The 24,886-nt window shown below is 36.3% G+C and overlaps 1 protein-coding gene across 1 annotated transcript in view; it reads left to right on the top strand.

Annotated features, from left to right (window-relative positions):
• The window catches only part of LOC133325411 (voltage-dependent L-type calcium channel subunit beta-2-like), a 49,322-nt gene extending 24,652 nt beyond the window's left edge, over nt 1-24,670 (top strand). The window contains exons 2-4 of the mRNA XM_061534212.1: nt 14,994-15,110; nt 15,242-15,463; nt 24,524-24,670. Coding sequence (XP_061390196.1) covers nt 14,994-15,110; nt 15,242-15,463; nt 24,524-24,670 — 486 coding nt within the window. The remainder of the gene's footprint in view (nt 1-14,993; nt 15,111-15,241; nt 15,464-24,523) is intronic.
• The last annotated feature ends 216 nt before the right edge of the window (nt 24,671-24,886 follow it).

Raw genomic sequence — 24,886 nt, 5'->3', positions numbered from 1 at the left:
TAGCAGTTGATGTTTATCTAGTATATCTACCTTTAAATTGATACCAATTATATTGTCGTATGTATTCGTATGTGGGAGTTACACCTAAATATTTAAAGGTGTTGACGTATTCATATATTATTTAGCAATCCATTACCACACTAGAGGGCGGAAACATAGCGCTGATCGCTTTGAAATTTTCCAAGAGGTTCCAGTGGTGGTCAAGACCAACGACTATAATTAATTTTCGGTGATCAGATAATCATTTTGGGATAAAGTGGGCCGAAAAATATTTTGTGCGTTTTTTTTTTTTTTTTTTTTTTTGAAATACGAAATATTGTCCAGGCACGAAATAAACATCCACAGCAAATTAGTATGGTCTGCCCCCTCCAACTATACTGCTCCGCTCACTGGTTTTGAGTTTTGCCTGTCTTGCAGAAAATGTGCGATATATGGAAGCTATAACCAAATCAGACCCTATTTTAAAGAAACTTTCCACAGATGAAATTATACTAACTTCAGTACGTTTTGTGCATATAGAAGATTTTTTGGGTCTTTGGTCCACCATTAATTTAAAATCGTTCGAAATTATATATGGGCTCTATATGTAAATCTGAACCGATTTCGACAAAACTTGACACACATAAGACCATACTAACTTCAGTACGTTGTGTACAATACTGTGGCAATCGGCCTAACTTTGGGTATTTGGTGAATCATTTACTTAAAATCGAACGAAACTATGTATGGGAGCTATATGTAAATCTGAACCGATTTTTCCCAATTTCGATAGGGTTCGTCATTGGCCAAATTAATTACCTGTTCCAAATTTAATCAACTTCGGATCGTAAATGTTACCTTACTTTCTCAAAAGGAACCACTACGTCTATCTTGTTTCCTTTTGCCTGTTACAAACATATGCACAAAGACATGGTACAGGGTACCACAGTGTGGTAAAGTATATAAAAACATGTACCTGTCTGGTCTAAGATCATTCGCTGATATTTCTTCATGTATCTCTCAATTATTATTTGTTTATTCAATACCGATTTTCAAAACAAAATGTTTATGTCTTTGACCAGAACATCATTCTTTCGCTGTTTGAAACATTTAAACAAAATTTGTTCGCAATGAATACGATTGATTGGATTTTTGTCTTAGTGTCTATTTTGAGAATCAATGGAAAATTCCACAAGATATTTATCAACATAGGTCAGTAGCATACGTCAATATGTTATAAAATATCAGATATACATACTTCAAAGAAATCCATAAGCTTTGGCCGATGTTTTGGCCAAAATAACCATAAATTAAAATGAACCCTTATTCTTCGATCAAATAAATCGATTGTTTTTAACGCTTGAAATAAAAATTTGAGGAATATTTAATGTTAAATGTGTTTGAAATTTTAATTGAAGACCCCATAATGAAATTCTAGCTACTACTTTTCATACGTCGCAATCTATATATATATATCAGCCCACTTTTAAGGACAGCCCCATAAAACAATGCCCAACTTCATAATTTTCTCATTGATGTGACCGTAATTTGGCCACATTTAAATGCATTTCTGCCGACCATTTTCTATATGGGCCCTTGTTTTGATGTAGCCCCCACATAAAGAGCCTGCCCACTTTCGACATTTTGAAGTTTTTAAACAAGTTTTCTCATGGAATTGGCTATAATTCAGGACATTAACAACCGAATGAAAAATTAGCCATAAAGTGGTCTAGGCGATATCCAATTCTTCAAAACGCCGTGAAATTTAATGATTTGAAAATGTTGCTGCTGATAAAAATAAAATTTCTCGGGTCCATTTTTTACAACCCTTCGTATTAATTATTTGAATTTTTTGAAATTGGTGTAACATTTTCATTAAATCGGACTTATATATATGGGAGCTATACCTAAATCTAAATTGATTTGGTATTCCAAATTTCGTCTTAATCTGATAAACATTGGGAGTTTTGTGCATCATATACTTAAAATCGTACGAACATCTAAATCTGTACCGAAACTTAGCACACACCGTTCTAGATTTAATGTGATGCGCTATGCACAATTTTGTGAAGAAATCTAGGCTGTTTGTTCTCAGTTTGAACCGATTTTCACCAATTTCAATAAGGTTCGTCCTTGGGTCATATAAATGAGCTATACCAATCGAAATCGGATAACAATTGCGAACTGCACTTTATTTACAATTTTACGCCAATAGACATGCATAAATCGATTCAGGGTCCATCTCGTTTCCTTTTGCATGTACACTGTGAAGGGTATAAAAGGGTAATTACAGCAGATTTTTATTTCACTTACAACCAAATACTATATTTTTTTAATAAAACTAAAACATCCTGTTTTGCAATTTCAGCTTAAAAGCTTTCAATGTAATTTAGTAAATTCAAAGTCGATTCCGAGCTAAAGCAATTACAACAACAATAACAATAACCAATTATCTTCAGTGGTGCATCATTGTACATCTTATGGCGACCACAACTCCATAACAACAAACATTAAAGTGCCACTTAGAGATAGATATATACAAACACACACAGACAAACATACATACTTACACAGATTTAGGTCAATGCACAGCATCCTGGTACGTCTGAACGAACGAACGAATGAATGATTGGATTGAATGAATGCATTGGATTTGTAATACAGCATAACACAAACACATACACACACAAGCCAAGTTATGTCAAGTCATCCTCGCAATCCTAAAAAATAAGAACAATGCCTTGCAATCAATTCCATGATAAATATAAGAAGGACATATTTTTGAATTATAATCGACAACAAATCATTGAGGCGAATGAATTTCATACAAAAAAGAAATTGTGTTTCTGTTGTCTCTTGGAACAAAGGGATGTGTGTTGGGTGGGCGGGTGAGGGGTTTGGCAGATTATGTTGTATTGTCCATTGTGCCATGAGATGACATATATGGATATACAAGTTTCCGGACCTTGTTTGTGTTGTGTTGTCGTTTCATGTCGTCTCTTTTTTTACTATTTTTTCAATTTGCAATAAAAAAGTCAACAGGTCGTCCTTTGGATTATTTATTTTATAAATTTATTTCTGTGTCAGTGATGACAAAACAGTTGCCACCACTCTATTGGCTTTGCTAAGCACAACCCTTCGAAGTTCATAGAAATAGCGTATATTTAACACCTTATTGTGCCGTTGTGGTAAATGTGTGTGTTGTATATACCTTCATTTATCCCAGAATGTGCAATATTGTTGCACAAAGGATAATAAATAACACTCTTATTCGCTTTCATTCCTCTCCAAATCCCTTTTCAGAGATACTTTAAATGGAATGCTTTTAAATTGTCATTGACTATGGTTAACTGGTTTGTGTGCAGAAGTATATGCGGTGAATCTCTAGAAAATGTTGTGTGTGAGAGAGAAGTACAAGTTAAATCCCATGCATGTAGATATTCCTGTGGTATACCAGGGGGTTTTTCATTGTAGACCGCCATAGATATATGAGGACATGGATATACTGGTGTATTTGCATAGAACTATTTAAAGTTTTAGGGACCTGGGCATATTACGTTCCTATGACAGTCTCCGTCATTATGCTCGATCGGTCAAAACATTTTGTACCCTATATCATGCGGTGAGTATATAAAATATATTTGTCTGCAGGCAAGTCAAGATCGAAAATCCCCATATTACCCCTTTTTTATATAGAAATAGTTATGGTTTGTCTCCATAAAACCGTATTCCTCCACAGTACGGGGGGATATTCTACAATCGCAATACCCTACAAAGTATGGAATTCTAATACGATTTAGCCATCTGTTTTAATTACTATACCTTCGGAAGATATATAGAATAAATATAGAACGTCACGTTCGAATTGAGTTCCAAAATAGTAGTTATTTTTGGCTACACGCTGGTTCAGACTCCAACTCAATGTTTATTGACGACTTCGAACACTTTTAAATTGTTTTCAATGTAGGAGCACGTTTTCACATATTCCCGAATATGTATTAACCAATAAGAACCCAAAATACCGAATTTATGTCCATTCAGTCTGTTAATTATTTTTTATACCCTACACAAGTATGTTGTCAGGGTATTATAGCTTTGTGCAGCCCCAAAAGTTTGTAACGCCGCGAAATATTGGTCCTAGACCCACCTTTAAGTATACCGATCGTCATATCCCGACTAGCTGAGTCGATCTAGACATGTGTGTCCGTCCGTCTGTCCATTATAATTTCTAAACACGATACAGGCCACAGTTATGGACCAATCTTCACGAAATTTTGCACGTAGGATGGGTTCTGCCCAATGAAGACCCCTATTGTTTTTGGTAATGATCGTTTAATATTTAGGGGATGAAATGGACCAAATACATAATTTTTGTCGTTTTTTCTGGTTGCTCTAGAGGCCGCAATTATGGTCCGAACATCGTGAAAGCATGCCTGATCGGTCAAAAATTACAAAATTTCCACTCTATGGCGTATATATTTACTCATGAAGGACATATATACGAGAAGTTAATAGCATATACAAGAGGATTGGTTGACCTTTAAATTGATACCAATTATATTGTCGTATGTACTCGGATGTGGGAGTTACACTTAAGTATATACAGGTGTTTACGTCCTCAGATTCAGTAACCCATTAGGAAACTGGAGGGCGGAAATATAGCGCTGATCGCTTTGAAATTTTTCATGAAGATCCAGTTATGGTCAAGGACAATGCCTATAACTTTCGGTGATGATCAGATTATAATTATGGGATGAAGTGGACTGAATACTTAATTTTTTTGTGTTTTTTTTCGAGTCGATGCCAATAATAATCCGAATATCACAACACAACCCACGGTGAAGGTAATCTGGACAATTAATTAGAAGAGCTGTACTGAATATTAGTAATATTCGTAAAATATGTGAGCGTAAGGAAGAGGCTCTGTTGACCTCTAAACGGGATAGAGGGAGCAAATATCACGAAATATTGCCCAGGCTCGGAATAAACATCCGAAGAAAGTTAGAGTTCCGTGGTAGTTGTGTATGGTATCGTATGGTCGGCCCCGTCCGATTATACTGCACCGCTCACTGGTTTAGAAATATTTTTTCTAGAAGTTGAAATCGAGTTAACTTTTTTCGGCTTAGGCATAAGAAAAAAAAAGACAAAACATAGAATATGCATAGAATCACTTCCAGGGTCGATTTATGCATGTCCATGTGTCCGTCCCGTCCATGTATATTTGAGAGCAAAGTACAGGTCTTATTTATGATCCGATTTGGATGAAATTTGGAACAGACCACTTATTCGGCCCTATTGAAATTGGAGAAAATCGGTTTAAATTAAGATATAGCTCCCATATATAGTTTCTTCCGATTTTATGTAAATGATGTACCAAAGTTCCAATATTGGTCAGAGTCAGGTCTTGCTTGATGTATGCGAAGTTTTGTTGGAATAGCTCCCATATATAGTTTCGTATAATTTTATGTAAATGTAAATGCTTGTCCGTATGATTTTATGTAAATGTAAATTTTTGTCCGATTGATGTTTGTCCGATATATAGCTTTTCGACCGATTTGATGTTAATGGTACACCAAGGAGGCTATGTTTGGAATTTAGAATGCTGTTTATTGGATTTTGTGTAGATTTTAATTTTGGATAGCGCACTATGCTGCAGCATACCAAATGGTGGATACCAGGGATTCTCAAATGATTGATTTTCAATTTTTCATAAATTACAGAATGATATGTGTATTGTTTGTTTTAATTTAGTTTAAATATCTATGCAATTTATTCCGATTCCATTTCAATGGTACTGCACATATGTTATGTATATTCTATCTACAGGAAATTTCACATTTGAGCATGTATTGTATGTACCCAATGTGGTGATGTGGTCGCCCCGTCCGACTTTTGGACTTTCCTTACTTGGTCTTATATCTTATATTATATCTCTTTTATTGAATAATAAATTACCTTTGGTTTCACAATTTTTGAATTAATTATCTTAAACAAGTTCTGGATCAGAGAAATCGAATTTTTTGAATAATTTATTGTTGATTGGATGAATTCGTAGTAAATTCGAACTCAGTACCTTCTGATTTTGTCACTTTTATCATAAGGTGTAGATTTGATTAAATTTGCCAATCTGTTTGCAATACCTAAAAATATTCGTCGGAAATCGCAATCTTCTTGGTCTCAATACCATTATATATCGTCTCTCTGCCTATATGTCTGTCGATGGAGATATAAGTTTTAAACATATATAGCTACAACTCCTAAGATATTGGATAATATAACGTTACCGTCCAATGTTTGATATTTTAATGTTTTTGGTCGATTTATTTTTTACAAAGGAACAACAAATTGACGTTTCGGGTTCTTATAGGGTAAACAACTTCTTTGAAGAAAAATATAGCTCAGTGTTTTCAACTGCTATAAAACGCCCACCCTTTTCGGAATGTTAAAAGTCCCAGTCGTATTTAGTAACCCGCAAGTTTCCAATCTTTAATTTGATATTTCTTTTCCTCAGAGCATAAAAACGGGTTTTGAAATACCGCTCGATGAAGTTTCGTTATTTTGAATTTCCACTTCATGGTATGGCATATATAATTTTAGACCGTACTTAATGACGTTAAGGAGCGATTTTTTCCATAAATCATAATATGTTTCCGAAATATTTCCGTGTACGCACCATATTCCTCAGAACAAATTCCATGTGAGAGTTTTCCGAAATCTATAAACTAGAAATTAAAAACCAGTAAGGAAAGTAGTAAAGTCGGACGGGGCCGACCATATGATACCCTTCTAACAGACGTCGCATTTTTGAAGGATCATTAACATGTAATTAAACAAGTCATTCTGCAACCTAACCTAAATTTTGGTCAGATATAGAGTTGCTTCTTACAAAGGGACAAAATTATGTAATTAAATTTAAAGCAAAATATCGAAATCTAAACCGATTTCATCGAAACTTTTTACATGTTAGGTTACACTTATTTCAGAATGTTTGTTTTAAATTCGGCCACATTTTTAATTCTTCATTTACTTATAAATCCAAACTTCGTGGAAATTTTACACACATCTTTCTTAACTTAATTCAGTACGGTATGCCAAATTTCGTGCAAATCGAAGGATATATGGGGACTTTGGTGCACTATTTACCTAAAATCGGACGAAAATATATATATGGGAGCTATATCTAAATCTGAACCGATTTTGACGAAATTTAACACACATCTTTCATAACTTAATTCAGTACGGTATGCCAAATTTCGTGCAAATCGAATACTATATGGGGACTTTGGTACACTATTTACCTAAAATCGGACGAAAATATATATGTGAGCTATATGTAAATCTGAACCGATTTTTCCCAATTTCAATAGGGTTCGTCCTTGGGCCAAAAAAAAAGTGAACATGCATAAATCGACTTAAAAAGTGATTCTATGCATATTCTCAAAAGGAACCATGTGTCTATCTCGTTTCCTTTTGCCTGTTACAAACATATGCACAAAGACATAATACCCTGTACCACAGTGTGGTGAAGGGTATAAAAATAGGAGGCCAATATAAAGAAAATCTATCGAATTGATTAACATCTAAATTTTATACCAGACTAGATTATAGAATTCTTCAAATACAACTTATGTACCCCAATGTGCGTATAAAATTCACTTTGCTTCCTATATATGTATATACATACGTAAATTTATGTGTGTGTGTTGCACTCAACCCCAACCTTTCATAGCTAAAACCTATTAAAATATAACACCACTCTCTTTCAAATGTAGAATACGTAAGTAATAATAATTAATTCACTTCAAGTAGACGCTCTTTAAAGCTAAGCTGTTTAAAGAAAGGGAAAATAGTTACAACAACGACAACACACACACAGAGCTAGCATAGAATAACACACACAAAACGAACGAACGTACGAAGGAGAAGGCAAGATTAGTGCTGTAAAGTAAATGGAGGGAAATTAAAATAAAGGATAGTCGGCCTGTCCGTCTGCCTGCCTGCTCGTCCCTCTTGCTTGCACAAGGATTAACAACGACGACTCGAAAAAGGGGGTCAACTTAAATAGTTTGTACTTGTTTCCATTCATATGCACAATTGCCAAATAGGATGAACTATAAATGGCATTGTATATGAGAGAATATACAAGCTACTTTTCTCCATCATCGTCATCATCTCTTCTTTTATGAAGCGGGTAGGATTGCCAGGTGACCTGAAATGGTTATGGTGGTTGAGATGGGGTTTTCTGTTAATGTATTTTAGATTCCGAAATTTCTGTTTAATATTCATTCATTTAACATATCATGTATGAAGGCGTATTCGAGGAATGGATTTGAAAGGTCATGTAGGTATCATACAAAGATCTTAGTTTGATAAATTAAACCAGTAAGAAAAGTAGTAAAGTCGGACGGGGCCGAATATATGATACCCTTCACCACTTTGGGTATATTCAACAGATGAATCCTTACAGACGTCGAATTTTTTAAAAGACCAGTAAAATGAAATTGGATCCATAAACATATCATTCTGCAACCGATACAAAATTTTTCATTTGGTCAGATATAAAAGCTATATCTATATCTGAACCGAAAATATAACAACTGAACAGGAAATTTTACACACATCATTCTAATTCATTAAGCTGTGCCAAATTTCGTGCAAACCGAATGATATTAATGGACTTTGGTACACCATTTACCTTAAATCGGACGACAATATATATGGGAGCTTTATCTAAATCTGAACCGATTTTCAGGAAACCTAACACACATAATTCTAGATCTAATTCATTACGTTTTGCAAAATTTCATCCAATTCGGATCATAAATGCGACCTGTACTTTGTTTACAATTTAACATGGACAGACAGACGGACGGACATGCATAATCGACTTAAAAGTTATTCTATGTGTCTATCTCGTTTCCTTTTGCCTGTTACAAACATATGCACAAAGACATAATACCCTGTACCACAGTGTGGTGAAGGGTATAAATACAATTGTAAGGCTATCATTGAAAGCCATTTATTAATTCAAGTAATACCTCAAGTTTGAAACCACTTTACAATAAAACTCAGAACCAGTGAGCGCAGCAGTATAGTCGGACGGGGCCGACCATATGATATCCTACACAACTTCCAAGAAAATCTAACATATATTCCCTTCACGGTGGGTTGTGATGTTCGGCTTTCAATTGTGGCCTATAGATCGACTCAAAAAAACACCAAAAATTTAAGTTTTCAGTCTAATTCATCTGATCATCGCCGAAAATTATAGCCGTAGTAGTTGACCATACCTGGTTCCTCATGTGAAATTTAAAAACGATCAGCGCTATATTTCTGCCCTCTAGTGTGTTAATGGGTTACTGAATACTATATCAATACGTAAGCACCTGTAAATAGTTAAGTGTATCTCCCACATCCGAGTACATACGACAATATAATTGGTATCAATTTAAAGGTCAACCACTCCTCTTGGATATAATATCAACATCTCGGGTCGATGTCCTTCAGGAGTAAACATATACACCATAGAATACAAATTTTGTCATTTTTCACACAAAAGTCGGGGTCCATTTGACCCGCTAAATAATAACAGATCTTTATCAAAACATGCATGCTTATTCTCTGCCCCGATCCGCTTCTCCATGCAAAAATTCGCGGTGTTTGGGCCATAATTGCGGCCTCTGGAGCGACCAGAAAAACCAACAAAAATAAAGATTTTGGTCCATTTCATCCCCTAAATATTAACCGATCTTTTCCAAAAACAATAGGGATCTTCATTGGCCAAAACCCATCCTACATGCAAAATTTCGTGAAGATTGGTCCATAACTGTGGCCTGTATCGTGTTTACAAATTATTATGGACATGTCTAGATCGACTCAGCTAGTCGAGATATGACTATCGGTATACTTAAAGGTGGGTCTAGGACCAATATTTCGCGGCGCTACAAACTTTTGGGGCTGCACAAAGCTATAATACCCTGACAACATAGTTGTGTAGGGTATAATTATGATATGAAATTTACATCAACCCCACCTCATATGTGAGTGAGCATTGTGAACTTGACAATTTACGTCTGAATACTATTTTCGTAACTACACGTCTCCAACAAACTCCCCCACCATTGTAATATATTTTCAACAAAGTGCAACATATTTTTAATTTGTTTGCCATTAAAAAATTCCAAAAAAAAAAACTGTTTAAATTGTAATGAACCACTCACCGGCATACTTTGCCAAGAAATAAAATTTTACATTTATTTCCAAAATGAAAAATTCAATTTGGTCGTTTGCCAAATTCTTCAGTTGTTTTTGCTATAGCTGATTTTATTAATTTCTTGGTTTAAATTGTTTACAATGAGATAATTGTGTGAAATATTTGGCTATTGCCTCCTCAATAAGATGAGGGTACGATTTACTGGTCAATCACATTATTACACTAGCATGTAATTATTTAAATATCAAACAAGTGGAAAAGCGTTAAGTTCGGCCGGTCCGAACTTTGGATACCCTCCACCATAGATATACTGACAGGTACTTGTAATGAAAATATAGGGAGCATACCAAAACGTGGACCATAATAAAAATTTCAGAAATGAAGGTGTATACAATTTAACACGGTGAAAATGTGCCTCATCGAAATATTGGTTCTACACCCCATGTTTCTTTGGACCAAATCCGTTTCATCTTATTATTTCTTCCAAACTTACCTCAAATTCAAAGATGGGGAATATCGGTCCACTCCTTCTGGAACCTCCACACAGGGGCTAGGTCTGAATGCGGATATAGTTCATTATCGAACCTTACGTTATAATTTTTTATCTCGCTATCCTCCGCAGAAGAAATGATTACAACAGAGTCTTAGAACCAAACTCAAAACGCGGAACAAATCAGATACCTATTTTAATATAAAAAAGGGGGTATGGGGACTACCCCAAAAAGGAACCCAATGTAGCAAATTTCAGCGAATTCGGTTAAAAAACGCGCTCAAGAACCCCAAAATAACGAAAATTGAGATGTACCGTTATATGGGGGTACCAGAAAAAATTGACATATATTTATCATTTTTAGTAGGGAGATTTGGTACCCAATAAGAAATCAAAGTACCAAATTACAGCCAGTTCGGTGGAAAAATGCGACCAAAACACCAAAAATACCGAAAAAATGAACCGATGTTTATAATTTTTATTGGGGAGATTTGCTACCCAATAGGAACTCAAAGCACCAAATTTCAGCGAATTGGGTTGAAAAACACGCTCAAGAACCTCAAAATACCGAAAATTGGGGGTACCCTTATATGGGAGCTGTGCCTAAACGTGGAACGATATAGCCCATCTTCGAACTTGTCCTGCCTGCACACAAAAGACGACTCTATGCAAAATTTTGGGGCTCTATCTCAATTCATTTAGGCGCTAGAGTGATTACAACAGACAGACGGACATGCTTAAATCGTCTTAGAATTTTACGCTGATCAAGAATATATATATATATATACTTTATATGGTTGGTAATGATTACTTCGATGAGTTACAAACGGAAAAACAAAACTAATACACCCTCCATACTATGGTGGAGGGTATAAAAATAGCTGAATATATGATAGACGACTACATGATACCCTTCGCCTTTTTCTGTATATTCTACACCTGTACCACGATTTTTAATATGTGATCTTTAATTATAACTGAACCGACTAACATGAATTCATACCCATGCCTTTCTGCTTTCTGCAATATAAACTCAACTGGTAACCCACTTGACATAGGCGGCCAAAATATTTTATATATCAAAGCGAATATTGGTATGGAAATTGGTCATATATTTGATATAGCGCCCATATGACCGTTCCTCCCGATTTTTTGTCTATTGTGTTTTTTCGACCTTATTGTTGATATTCCAGTAATGAGATTATTTGAGCTTGAGGACCTCAAGCTCAAATAATCTCATTACTGGAATATCCATGCAAAACTATATAGATGTAGATCCACGTTTTCTGGTAGCCCCCGTACAAAAGGACCCCTATTTTGAGTATTTATCCCAAAATTGGGTATAACTTCATTAACTGTCGAACCACTTGATATAGGCTGCGAACATTTGGCTCAGATAGTTTTTATATCAATAGAACTACTGGTATGGGAAATGCAGTCTATGGGTTCAAGTTTTGATATAGCCCTCATATAACCGTACCTCCCGATTTAAGGTAGTTTTTGTCTATTAGACACATTTTAAGATCAAATTGGCTGTAATTTAGCACAGAGAGTTCTCTATGAGTATCAAATATCCATGAAAAACTATATAGATGTAGAACCACGTTTTCTGGTAGCCCCCATACAAAGTTATCCCTATTTTGAGTATTTACCCATAAATTAATTAACTGGCGAACCACTTGACGTAGGCGGCCAAAATTTGGCTCAAATTTTGTATCAATACAAATACTGGTGAGGGGAATGGAGTCTCTAGGCCCAAGTTTTGATATAGCCCCCATATAACCGTACCTCCCGATTTAAGGTAGGTTTTGTCTATTAGACACATTTTAAGATCAAATTGACTGTAATTTAGCACAGAGAGTTCTCTATGGGTACCAAATATTCATGCAAAAATTTATAGGGTTAGGTCCACGTTTTCTGGTAGCCCATATACAAAGTTACCCCTTTTTTTGAGTATTTACCATTAACTGGCGAGCCACTTGACAAAGGCGACCAAAATTTGGCTCACATCTTTTTAATGTCAAAGCTGATATTGGAATGGAAAATTGGATCTCTGGGTCCAATTTTTGATATAGCCCCTATTTAATCGGACCTCCCGATCTAAGGGAACCCCCCATTCACAATTTTAAATTTCCTCTTAAATTATTTTTTTGTAGGTTCACATTTTCTGGTAGCCCCTATACAACGATCATTCTAAACTTAATTCAGTACGCTATGCAAAATTCCGTGCAAATGGAAAGATATATAGTGGCTTTGGTACACTATTTACATAAAATCCGACTACTATATATATATATATATATATATATGAGAGCTATATATAATCTGAATCGATTTTCACGAAATTTAGCACACATTATTATACAGCCAATTCAGAATGCTATGGCACGTTTCGAAAGATATATAGCGGCTTTGTTGGACCATTTACATTAAATCAGACAAAAATATATATGGGAGCTATATCTAAATCGGAACCCAATTTCAACAGGGTTCGTCCTTGGGCCAAATAAATAAACTGTGCTAAATTTCATCCAATTGGGATTATTGTTCACAATTTAACATGAAGAGACTGCATAAATCGACTCAGAACGTGATTCTATGCATATTCTCAAAATGAACCCTGAATGAATCCTTTTGCCTGTTACAAACATATGCACAAAGACATAAAACCTTGTACCGCTGTGTGTTGAAGGATGTAAAAAATTTAAATACGATATGCAAAATTTCGTCTCAATCGACCAACTTTGTTTTTTTTTTCACCACTGGAAATAATACAAAATTATATACACGAGCTGCAACGGAAACTAAACCGTTTCCAACTAAACAACCAAAGCAGAGCAGTATAGTCGGACGGGCATTTCTTATCTTATCCTGGCATCTCTTCGATGTACGTTTTCCTAGAGTAAACAAAAGTCTTGGTTCTTTTGAACCGATAACTATTGACCGATCATTTTCTAAACAGCCAGTCTAATTAGTTGGTCAGAACCCCTTCCCCGTGTAAAATTTTAGATATTCGGCTTAGAACAGAGGCTTCTAGAGCAACAAGAAAACCAAACAAAAATAAAGTTTTCAGTTCCATTTCATGCCCTAAATATCATCTGATCGTCACCGATAATTCATGCACATTTTCATAGCGATCATCGCAACATTTCCTCCATCTAGTGTGGTACTGGTAATACTAATCAATATCGGAATATATAGACCCACGTCTTCTTCCACATCCGGCATTCCAATATAATTGGAAAATATGGGTTCATTTGACCCGCTATATATTGTCCGATTATCAAGGAAAGAGTCATACTTGTTCCTTGCTTTCTCGGTTTAAAATCTCTCTATTTAAAATTTCGTGATGTTCGGGTCATAATTGTGGCCTCTAGAGCGATCAGAAAAAAGACAACAATAAAGTTTTTGGTCTATTACATACCTAAAATATTATCCGATTGCATATTACAATAGGGGTCTTCATTGGCCGGAAACAGGCATACATGCAAATTTTCCTGACAATTGGTCCAAAACCATGGTCTGTATCGTGTTTACAAATTATAATGAACAGACGGGCGAATACACATGCCAAGATCGACTAAGACAGTCAAGATATGAGGATCGGTATACTAAAAGGTGTGTCTAGACTCTCTTTAGGCCACACAAAGCTATGATACCCTTACAACGTAGTTGTGTAGGGTATAATTAACAATAGTATTCTACACTTAATTCAATATGCTGTGCAAAATTTCGAGTCGAACGAGCATATATATGGAAGCTATATCTAACCGATATCTACCGATAATTTATGAATGAATTGTGTTCTCGCGAATGGACTTAAATTTCAGTCTGCCTTTGAAATTACGGTACCAATCTCAATGCTTAGCCATGTTGTATTTAAGATTGAGCTTTAGTTTTACTCCTAGCATGTTTGGTTGTATTGGATTATTTTATAGGGTATTGCCGTATTTTACAACCCAAGGGGCTGTTATTTGGCATTCCGGGTCCTTGGAGGGTGTGAAATATGTTTGTATAGTTTGAAAGTTTTAGCTGTATTTCCCCACCTTAGTATATGTAATATGACATTCTTCTTTTGAAGTATAAACCGGATTTTCCGACGGCACCTAAAATTCTTAATGGATTTGCTGGCATTATACTCTGCTAATAAAACATTCATACAAATTCTGATCCGAAATTAATCAAATCTGTAATTAATTCGAAGATCTTATACATATTCTATTCTTATTTCATATATATAATACTCTTTATTTTTCTTAAATTACAATAGAAAATACAATATTTATTAATAATTCAAATTTTTCTTTTTAGGGTTCTGCCGACTCCAATTACTCACAACCGTCATCCGATCTGTCGCTAGACGAGGAAAAGGAATCGCTTCGGCGAGCTAAGGAAAGTCAGGCCCAAAGCCAGTTGGATAAAGCTAGAGTATGTAGTATAAATTAGGCGGCTAGTACCAATTGCGTAACAATAATAATAATGCTTGATAACCAATAACCTCTCCATAATCTCTTTATCCTTATCTTAATCCCGATAATTATAATCAAACAAAAATCTAGAGTAAACCTGTTGCGTTCGCTGTGCGAACAAATGTTGCCTATGATGCCAGCATCGATGACGATTCACCCGTACAGGGTGGTGCTGTTTCCTTTGACGTTAGGGAATTTCTACACATCAAAGAAAAATATGATCATAACTGGTGGATTGGTCGCCTGGTCAAAGAAGGCTGTGATGTGGGATTCATACCCAGCCCCGTTAAGCTAGACCATATACGTTTGCAGGTAGGTTAATGACACTGGGTGTGTGCAGTCAAGTGCACATTTAAGTTCAAATCAAAACAACCCGATGTATCTTCGGTGAAACTAACCTACCTGCAAAATTTCGACCTGTTGAATTGAAGGGTATAAACCAGTTTTCTTAAAGAAACGATTATTGTGAAAAACAAAATTGCACCATCCTTAAAAAAGTTTGCTGATAAATATGTAAAGGAAAATGGAAAGGAAATATAGGAATCGCGATTTAGTAACTATATATCACGTGTGATTGGAACCCGTAAATAAATTTTGTTTTGGTAGAATGGGGGTTTTTCTTTTTATTAGTGTAAAAAATACATCCGTCGTCTATAGTAGCAATGAAGTGATGGTTTCACCAGCTGTTTGGCATAATGGCTTCTTTTGTACGCATGAGTACTCTGAAAAGTTTGGCGAACAGATCCCAAACGCATCCGCCGATATATGTACGCTTTCGATAGTAAGATGCCAAAACATCTTTAGTATGCCAGCTACTATGCCAATTATCCACAATGCTTTAATTATACGCTTGAACATAGCCCTATACAAATATTTTCCCATAGCTGATTAGTGCTAAAACTTATTAATATATGCATTTATTTTCCAAATGATTGAGTTCTATGAATTTAAGAAAAACATGGAACTCAGTTACTGTACCATCTCGAAAATTCCCTTAAATATTATTTTATATTCTAAGTACATACATGGGATGCTAGTATGCTATATTTTATTAAGATATTGTGTTATATTTCAATTGGGATTGAGGATCATATATATTTGTAAGTATTTACACCTATATGGATATATTATTTACTATATTTTGGTACTATCAGAGAAGAAATTAAAAATAATCTTATTATCTCAATAAATATATTTAACTATGGTATGCTGAGGATAAAGGGTAGGTCCTTTCCTATATAAGGAAGGGTACCAACGGAAACGCCGCACCGGAAATCTCCAAGAAGACCTCTAATAACTTCATTATCCGAATCGTCGTTGTCGGAGTACGAGACGACCCCACAGTTTCCGCAGCCCACATATTATTGACGTCTCACAAATGTATCGTTCCTGTAATTTTTCTACCAAGGGGACCACAACAGAATCAGCGCAACATACACTAGTCAATTATGGAATAGAATGTTAATATATGCATACCGTTCAGAAATAGCTTTCTACAACTTCATTTCAGAATTTCCTCATTCCGTCCCTAATGACCAGTGAGTTGCAGTTGAGTAAATCGATAATGAGAGTACCTTAACAAGGATAGGTATTCCAATAAATATCATATATTGCAGCTAAACAATATATGATGTGCGTTATCCAGAACAGGAGCAGTTTTCGCTTTGACGGATGTACTCAAGAAGTACAAGGCCAATATTTTTGCCTTATAGGATATGCCATGAAAAGGGACAGGCGTAAGTAAATCAAATGATTACACTCAGTATTGTCGCTGGCATGAAACGAGACATGAATTTGGCTGCGGATTTATGGTAAACAGGAAAATAAAAGACCTAGTATCCACATTCACTCCAGTGGATGAGCGAACAACTATAATCCGTATAAAAACGAAGTCATTGAGAAGTTCAAAAAACAAAATTGAGCAGTCCAAAGACATATTTTACAAGCGCCTAAAAATATATATAGGAATTATTTTTGGGCCCAACGTGGGAAAATTCAGTCTCCATGAAAAATCATCCGACAATAGCATGAGGTTACTTCACGACAGCAACAAATGGTAGTTATCAGCATCAAATTCAAGCATCTCCATATACACAAGGCCACTTGGACTTCGCCTGATCAAACAACGAGAAATCAAATTGATTATGTTGTGATAGACGGAAGGCGTTCATACAGTGTTTGAGACATACGATCGATCCGAGGATCGAATATCGATTCGCACCATTAGCATGTAGCATCCAAGGTTCATACTCGTCTTAATGTAGCAACAAAGGTGCGATCTAATGTAAAACCGAAAATCGACATCGAAAAGCTGCAAACACTCAAGTTACCTACTTTCTAGTCGAAAGCGCTCCTCGTCCCGATAATAATTTAGAAACACAGTGGGCAAATAATTGCTCACTCCCTACAAACTGCAGCAATAGCAACAAAGACCACCATCAAGAAACCCATGGTACGATCATCAGAGATGAAATGTATTAAAAAAAAAAACCAGTAAGAAAAGTAGTAAAGTCGGACGGGGCCGACTATATGAAACCCTTCACCACTTTGGGTATATTCAACAGGTGAATCTATACATCAAATCGGACGAAAATTTATATTGGAGCTATATCTGCACCGATTTTCAGGAAACTTAAAGTACATCAATCTAGACCCAATTCAGTACGCTGGACCAAATTTCGTGCAAATCGAAGGATTTATAGGGACCGTTTATATTAAATCGGACGAAAATATATATGGGAGCTATATCTAAATCTGAACCGATTTTTTCCAATTTCAATAGGGTTCGTCCTTGGGCCAAATAAGTGACCTGTGACAAATATAATCCAATTCGGATCATAAATGCGACAGGCGGACGGACATGGATAAATTGACTCCGAAAGTGATTCTATGTATATTCTCAAAAGGAACCATGTGTCTATCTCGTTACCTTTTGCCTGTTACAAACATATGCACAAATGCATAATACCCCGTACCACAGTGTGGTGAAGGGTATAAAGAACAAGAACAAGAAAAACGTGAGCGTTATTAAATCGAGATGTACAGGAGTCAGAATGAAGTACGGAATGATTACCGACGAGTAAAACACCAAATTGCAGATCTTGGTGCAGGCACAAATGAACCAAAACTTTGGTATTTAATATTAAACTTGATAACCCAAACGCATAGCTCCCGAAGTCTTTAAAGTAGGAGAGGAGTCTGTAAGAGGTATTTCACAGGACGAATTTATTCCTTTCAAGGATAATAAGCATGGATTGTCTAAAATGAAAAGTATTACAACAGCCTTAAAGGCAATATCTTTATATAGGTATCGAGTCCTGAGCAAGACTGACAGTTCATTGATGGAACTTGAGAATAGCACCTTTCGACCGTGTTTGAAGCATAGAATAATCAAATGGAAGTTTGGGCGCCAGCCAACTCTCAGCTCACAACAGATAATTTGTATTAATTATCTTCAAATGGAAACGGCTATCAACAAAGACTATTACGAAACTGATCGGGACCATTATCGATGGTCTATGTAAAAGCTTATCGAAGCCATCAGATAGGGACAAGGTCCAAAAGTCACTTTTTGACAGCTCTTGGGGTGCTAACCTCTTATAAAGCAATATGTTGATCGAAGATAACCTATGCGGTACCGACGCGGCAGTCCACCTCATTTTGACAACATTTATATGAGAAATTGCGGTAGATGATCTCAAAAACCATGTTCCAACGATTTCCGCAATGTTCTAATATATTACAATCCATGAACGACATAGAAATAATTTTGTACAACCATAGCTGGCATATGTTCTGTGTTTTTTAAATATGGGATAGGAATTATATATCCGGGTGTCTGTTCCACAACCATTTTTCACCGTTTATTGAAAACCACATTCAGGTCTTTGGTGAGATACATTTACTGTGTGGGGTGGCTCCATTTCTGCGGATGTTCAGGGCTCAGTCGACTACTGCGATAGAAGTTTTAATGGTGCCTCAAAACACGTCTTTGTCGTCATCGGAATATGTGGCACACAGCAACTTGTACCGTTTTTGCAGTCGGTCTGGTGCTGGAGTATTTCAATGTCCACCATGAGCTATGGTATTGCATACTAGGTAATGACCAGAGGTGTACAACTCTGGCAGATTACGTTTTGTCGGTTAATTAAGATGACCCCACGATAACTAGAGGCGACTGTCGTCAAGACAACAATATCGTGTCAACTGGCGTAATAAACTTTCTATCGGCTCAGACTACCTTACTAGTTTCGTTAATAAACCACATAATTTCATAACCTCTGAACGCCGTACTTTCTTAAATATGGCAAAACTGATTGGCAATGTTTTAGATATATAATAAATCACCGCCCTAGAGAATTGGTACCTGAGATGTATTTCGGGGACGTCACTGCATCACCTAGTTGATGCAGCTCGAATACCCGACGGAAGACCAATTTTCACAAAGAGAACTCACACTGAAGTCGGAACATGCCATATGAGATCATACACTGAGAATGTGACTAGACCATCTGATGCTATGCAGCTTCGAAACCGAAGAAAATAATTTGTTGGCAACTGCCAAAACGTCAATCACATTTAGCGAAATAACGATTACAGATCCGAAAAGGAGTGTAAGTTTTTAACCAGCAGTTTATAGAGCACACCGAGAGTGAAATGTTGAAAATGAGTGTGGAACGTGCTATAAAAGCCCTCCGATGCGCAGGGACACCTCCACAATTTATGAATGATTATGTTACAGATGCGATTCGAAATGGTATGTAATCCAAATAGAGGGACCCAATGGTAACTTAATTGAGTTCCTCTAATGGTACTTCTTAAGAAATTGTTGAACCTGGATATCAGTTATTAGCTGTACTCAATCCGTCGATAGCCGCCCACATTGGTCTGATGCTTTGAAATTGGGTCCCGTTAATAAAGGCAAGCAAGGATGCGTTAAAGTGGGAGTTCTCCAAATAGGGGCTCTTTTCTGGACATTTTTAACCTCCACCGAAACCCAACGGCATGCAGATGTAATGTAGGCGAATAATTGTTCGATCATGACGTCTTGTCCCATTTTCAATTAAACATGTGAAATGTTAATTTCGATATATTTGCCTGGTTTTTTCCATCTAAAGCGTATGACGAAGTCACCTTGTTCACCACGTGGGCTGTCGAAATGAAGGTCAATTGAACATAATTTTTGATGGTGCACAAATTCACTTCACAAGCCAACGCAAAACGTTTGGAGTAAATTTGGACATCTTATTTAAGTCGCCTGCGTTAAACTTAGAACTTTAAAAAAGTCCTCAAATCGTTTGCCGACAGCACTTCGTTTACTGACAAAGAAATTTTATTGACTTCTTACAACGCAATATGTTGGTATTTGGTAAGTTATGTGGCGCTGTTGCGGAATGTAAGCCATACGTAGTGGAAGTGTATTTAAACCTGCTAGAATATCGCACAGAGAATTACGACAGGCTGCCATCTTAAGACACCAGTGGACAATTTAGATGATGAGGTCTAGCACGTTCATTGGCATACCACGATATTGCAAATGTATCGCTTGATTCATTTCTATCACCGGAATCATTATGTAACTTCGGCCAACATGATAATAAATAGGCAGTACCACAGCCAAATAAGCAGTACCACACAGGCACATGTCCTACATGCGGACTAGGACCTCTGCTCAACTGCCTAGCTAAAGCCATTCTATTTACAGGAGGCATGAAGCGAAAGTCTTACACAAAAGGATGTTGTATCAGGCATGCACCTTCTTGTGTGCTATCGCCAGAATCATCCATTGCACATAAGGAGTGACATTTACGATCATCAGAACTAGCAAACAGCAGTGAATGACATTCACACAGAATGTCATAAATAGTGTATACATATGGACTAGGATCTCTGCTCAACTGTATTTCTCAAGATCCACAGATTGTCCGAATCTACAGGACCTCTTGCGCGTTGTAAGCCACACCTTGGCAGACTCAACTCAGTTTGTTCAAATTGGCTGTTACCGCTCAGAATGTTCGACCCATTATGTCGGCGTAGTCGGTTAACATATGCAGTTTGGAGTACATAGTGCCACTTCTGTCCACATTTACCTTGTGCCAGTTAAAGTTATCCTGCGTAACCACATTAATTTTCGACAAATAGGTAAAATGGTTCGATGTGTTTTTCGCGTGTCTTTTCCAGGATTTGGCGCAGTCTGAAAATCTGGTCTATATTGCATTTGCCGGGTCGGAAGCAGCATTAGAAAGATCCAATAATATCATTGACCGTTCGCTCACACAACACGTTGGATAGATTAATTCTCTATAATTGGTACTTATCGTCTGTTTTCCTTTATCGTGCACGGGACACAGGATGCTGACATGATGCTCTTCAACAGATCTTCAACATACTGTTTGTATCTGTCAACAAGTTTCCTTCTTCATCTTGACTAGAGGATGTGCCTGTATGAAAAACTTCAGTTTGGTATTTCCCTCTTTGGTAAAATATACGGACTTCATGCTGACTCATGAACAACTCGATTTGCCCACGTTCGTGTTTTTTCTTGTTCTTTCTTCTTTGGTCTGAAAATACGTTTCTCTTCTCTCCACTCCTTTTCTCTCAATAATTCTCTCTCTAGCATTACGTGTTCCTACTGTCTGCAGTGTTGCCCTATACGCTGCACTTTTCATATCAATAGCATTACGACACTTCTGATCGTACCAGTGGTTTCTTGGTGGTGGTATTTGGTACCCAAGTGTTGTTTTTGCTGCAGTTTGTAGGCAGTGGACAATTCTTTGCCATTGTGTTCCTATATTCATGTCGGGACAAGAAGTGATTTCGCCAAGCAAGTCGATAAGTTGAACGGAGTATGCTTCTGCTGTGTTTGAAGCTTTTGAACGTCGAGTTTCCGTGTTACATTAGTTCGCATCTTTGCTGCTACATTATGCTGCTACAAGCTAATGGTCCGAATCGATATTCGCTCCTCGGATCGATCGTTAGTCTTAAACACTGATAAATGCCTTCCGTCTATCACCACATGATCAATTTGATTTCTCGTTGTTTGGTCGAGAGTAAGAGGGTGCGCCAAAATTCGCTCGCGAATGAATTAAAATACATCCTTTTCGTTTTGTGCTCATTTTACGAATGCATTTATGGCAGGCATGCTCACCCATATACGCTACCGTAACTGAGGGTCGATTGGTAAACACATTTTCTCTTTCTTTCTCTTTACGTCAGTCGTTTTTATTGGTGAATTCTCAGATACGCTCGCACACACTTGCTCTCAATTTAATTTTGCCCAACACTGATTTATGGCGATAAATTCTGTACCAAACGAGCATTCGCCAAAGACTGTTAGCACACACATAACAAACGAGTGAGAGCACACAAAAACGATCGTTCGATTCGTTTGGTGATTGAAATTCATTCTGACATTCTCTCGCGAATGAAAACAAACATTCCCGAATTCTCACGAACAGCAACAAAAAACGTTCGAGAACTCAATAGTTGTTGGACATGTGGTTTGTTATGCCACACACTTTCTGCTACTCACACATTCATTTGTTGTGTGTGTTTACTTTTTATGATATTTTTGTTTGTGGTTGTTTTTAACAGTGCATTCTCGAACATTTGTTTTTTGAATTTTTCAAAAGAATGTTCTTCGGCAACAAATGCTAGCGAACGAACGAATCGACGACGCTTGCAGCGAAATTTTATCGTTCGTGAATTTTTCGTACAATGCGAACATTCGCGAGAGATTGCAAATGCTTGTTCATTCATTGTAAAAGAATGTTCTTCAGCAACAAATGCTAGCGAACGATCGAATCGACGACGCTTGAAGCGAAATTTTATCGTTCGTGAATTTTTCGTACAATGCGAACATTCGCGAGAGATAGCAAATGCTGGTTCATTCATTGTAACTTTATCATTCGTGATAAATTGAAAAATATTCGAATTCTTGTCGTCAGCATTCGTTAGAAAGAGTGTATTTTAATCATTCTCCGCACCCTGTTAATTCAAATGACCTTGTGTATATCGAGATGCTTGAATCTGGTGCTGCTAACTATGATGTTTTTTGTGGCCGCGAAGTCAATCAACCTTATGCCGTTGACGGATGATTTTTCATGGAGGCTGGTTTTTTTCCGACGGTGGACCAAAAATATTTTCCCTTCCGATTTTTGTATTAAAACCTCCTAGCAGAATTTTAATGTCATGGCCAGGGCAGCGGCCATATGCTGTTTCTAGGTCTATTCAACTTTGTCTTCCGTCGGAGAATGGACGCAAATAAGATTGATGTGAAAGAACTTCGGTTTTATGTGGATTTTTGCGATTCGCTCATATACTGGGTATCTATAATTCGGAGCGTAAATGTCTGATTTACTTCCCCCTGTCCCTTTCCATCGCATTTCCTGTAAGGCAATGATGTGGACTTTGTACTTCATGAGTGCATCCGCCAAGGGGAAAATTGCGCGTGTTCTGTAAAAAGTGCACACATTCCAAATGCAGATTCGCAGGTCGTGGTCCTTTATACGTTTGTGTGGTCGTCAACATAAGGGGGGTTTGGCTTTCTTTTTCATTGCATTCTCATAGTAGGAGGTGTTTTCCGAGCGTGGGCAACTAACCCGACGCCTCAACACATGTTTTATTGGTTTTATGGGTAAGCTCCCGGCACATATCAGCTGGGGTTTCTTCACGTATTTCACCTATACATAGATGTCTATGGATGTAAGATGTACGTATGTCTTCACGAGATAGACGATTTTCATTCATATATTGGAATCGCAGTGGATCAACAAAATATATAAGACCAGCGTATCAATACTTCGTAGTACAGAACATTGGTGTTTTTACGATTGATGTCAAAGGAATATTATTTATTGGTCCGCTTTATATAATATGCTTTTATCTTAATATGTATATATTTATCTTAGTATGTATATAAATGTATAATTGAGATAATTCGAATATTTGCCACAAAAAATCGGTATCTCTCGGATAACTGAATTAATATTTAGAGATTTTTTTTAATCAAACACGTGATACATTGTTCCAACTTATATTATAATCAGTTTAATATTTATAAAAATGTATGATACCTATATTTTACAAATCCATAATTTCCAATATTAATATTTAACAGCAAACTTTTTAAAGGAACCTACATTTATAAATTAAATTTAATAAAAACAAACTGGAACTAGTTTAACCAATCAGTTCAGCAGGAAAAAATTAAATACAAAAAAAATTATCACACATTTTGAATGAGAAAAGAGAAAAAAATGGTTTCATCGAAGATACATTTTTTCGTGGTGAAGACACTCTGTGCCATTAACTAAAAATTTATTTCATAAAAAATAATAAAACATTTTTTATATTTTTTTCGGAAATATTTAGAATCAAAACCGACCCACTGGTAGATTGTATGGTGGTCCTAAAGGCTCATCGAGTGGGAACTTAGGCGGTCAAGCAGGTGCGGAGCCATCTCGAGGTAGCACACCCCCTACACCTGGTATGACACACATGTTCATGATGATTTTTTAGTTTGTTTTTTTTTATTATTTTTGGTTTACTTTTTATTTTAATTTTAATTTTTGAGTTCTTTTTTAATTTTGTTTTAATTTATTTTTTATGAATATTTTCTTCTTCTTGAGAAAAAATTAAAAGGAGAATGGAATTAATTTTTTAGTTTTCTATATTTGTTTTTTCTCTTATAAATGTTTGAATTTTTAATGCCAAGCAACAGCAATAACTACAACA

The sequence above is a fragment of the Musca vetustissima genome, unplaced genomic scaffold (genome assembly GCF_032173495.1).
Source record: "Musca vetustissima isolate MV318-11 ecotype Yass unplaced genomic scaffold, APGP_CSIRO_Mvet_v1 utg14099, whole genome shotgun sequence".
NCBI lineage: Eukaryota > Metazoa > Arthropoda > Insecta > Diptera > Muscidae > Musca > Musca vetustissima.
Note: the sequence above shows the minus strand (reverse complement) of the source record. Positions and strands in the feature narration are given on the sequence as shown.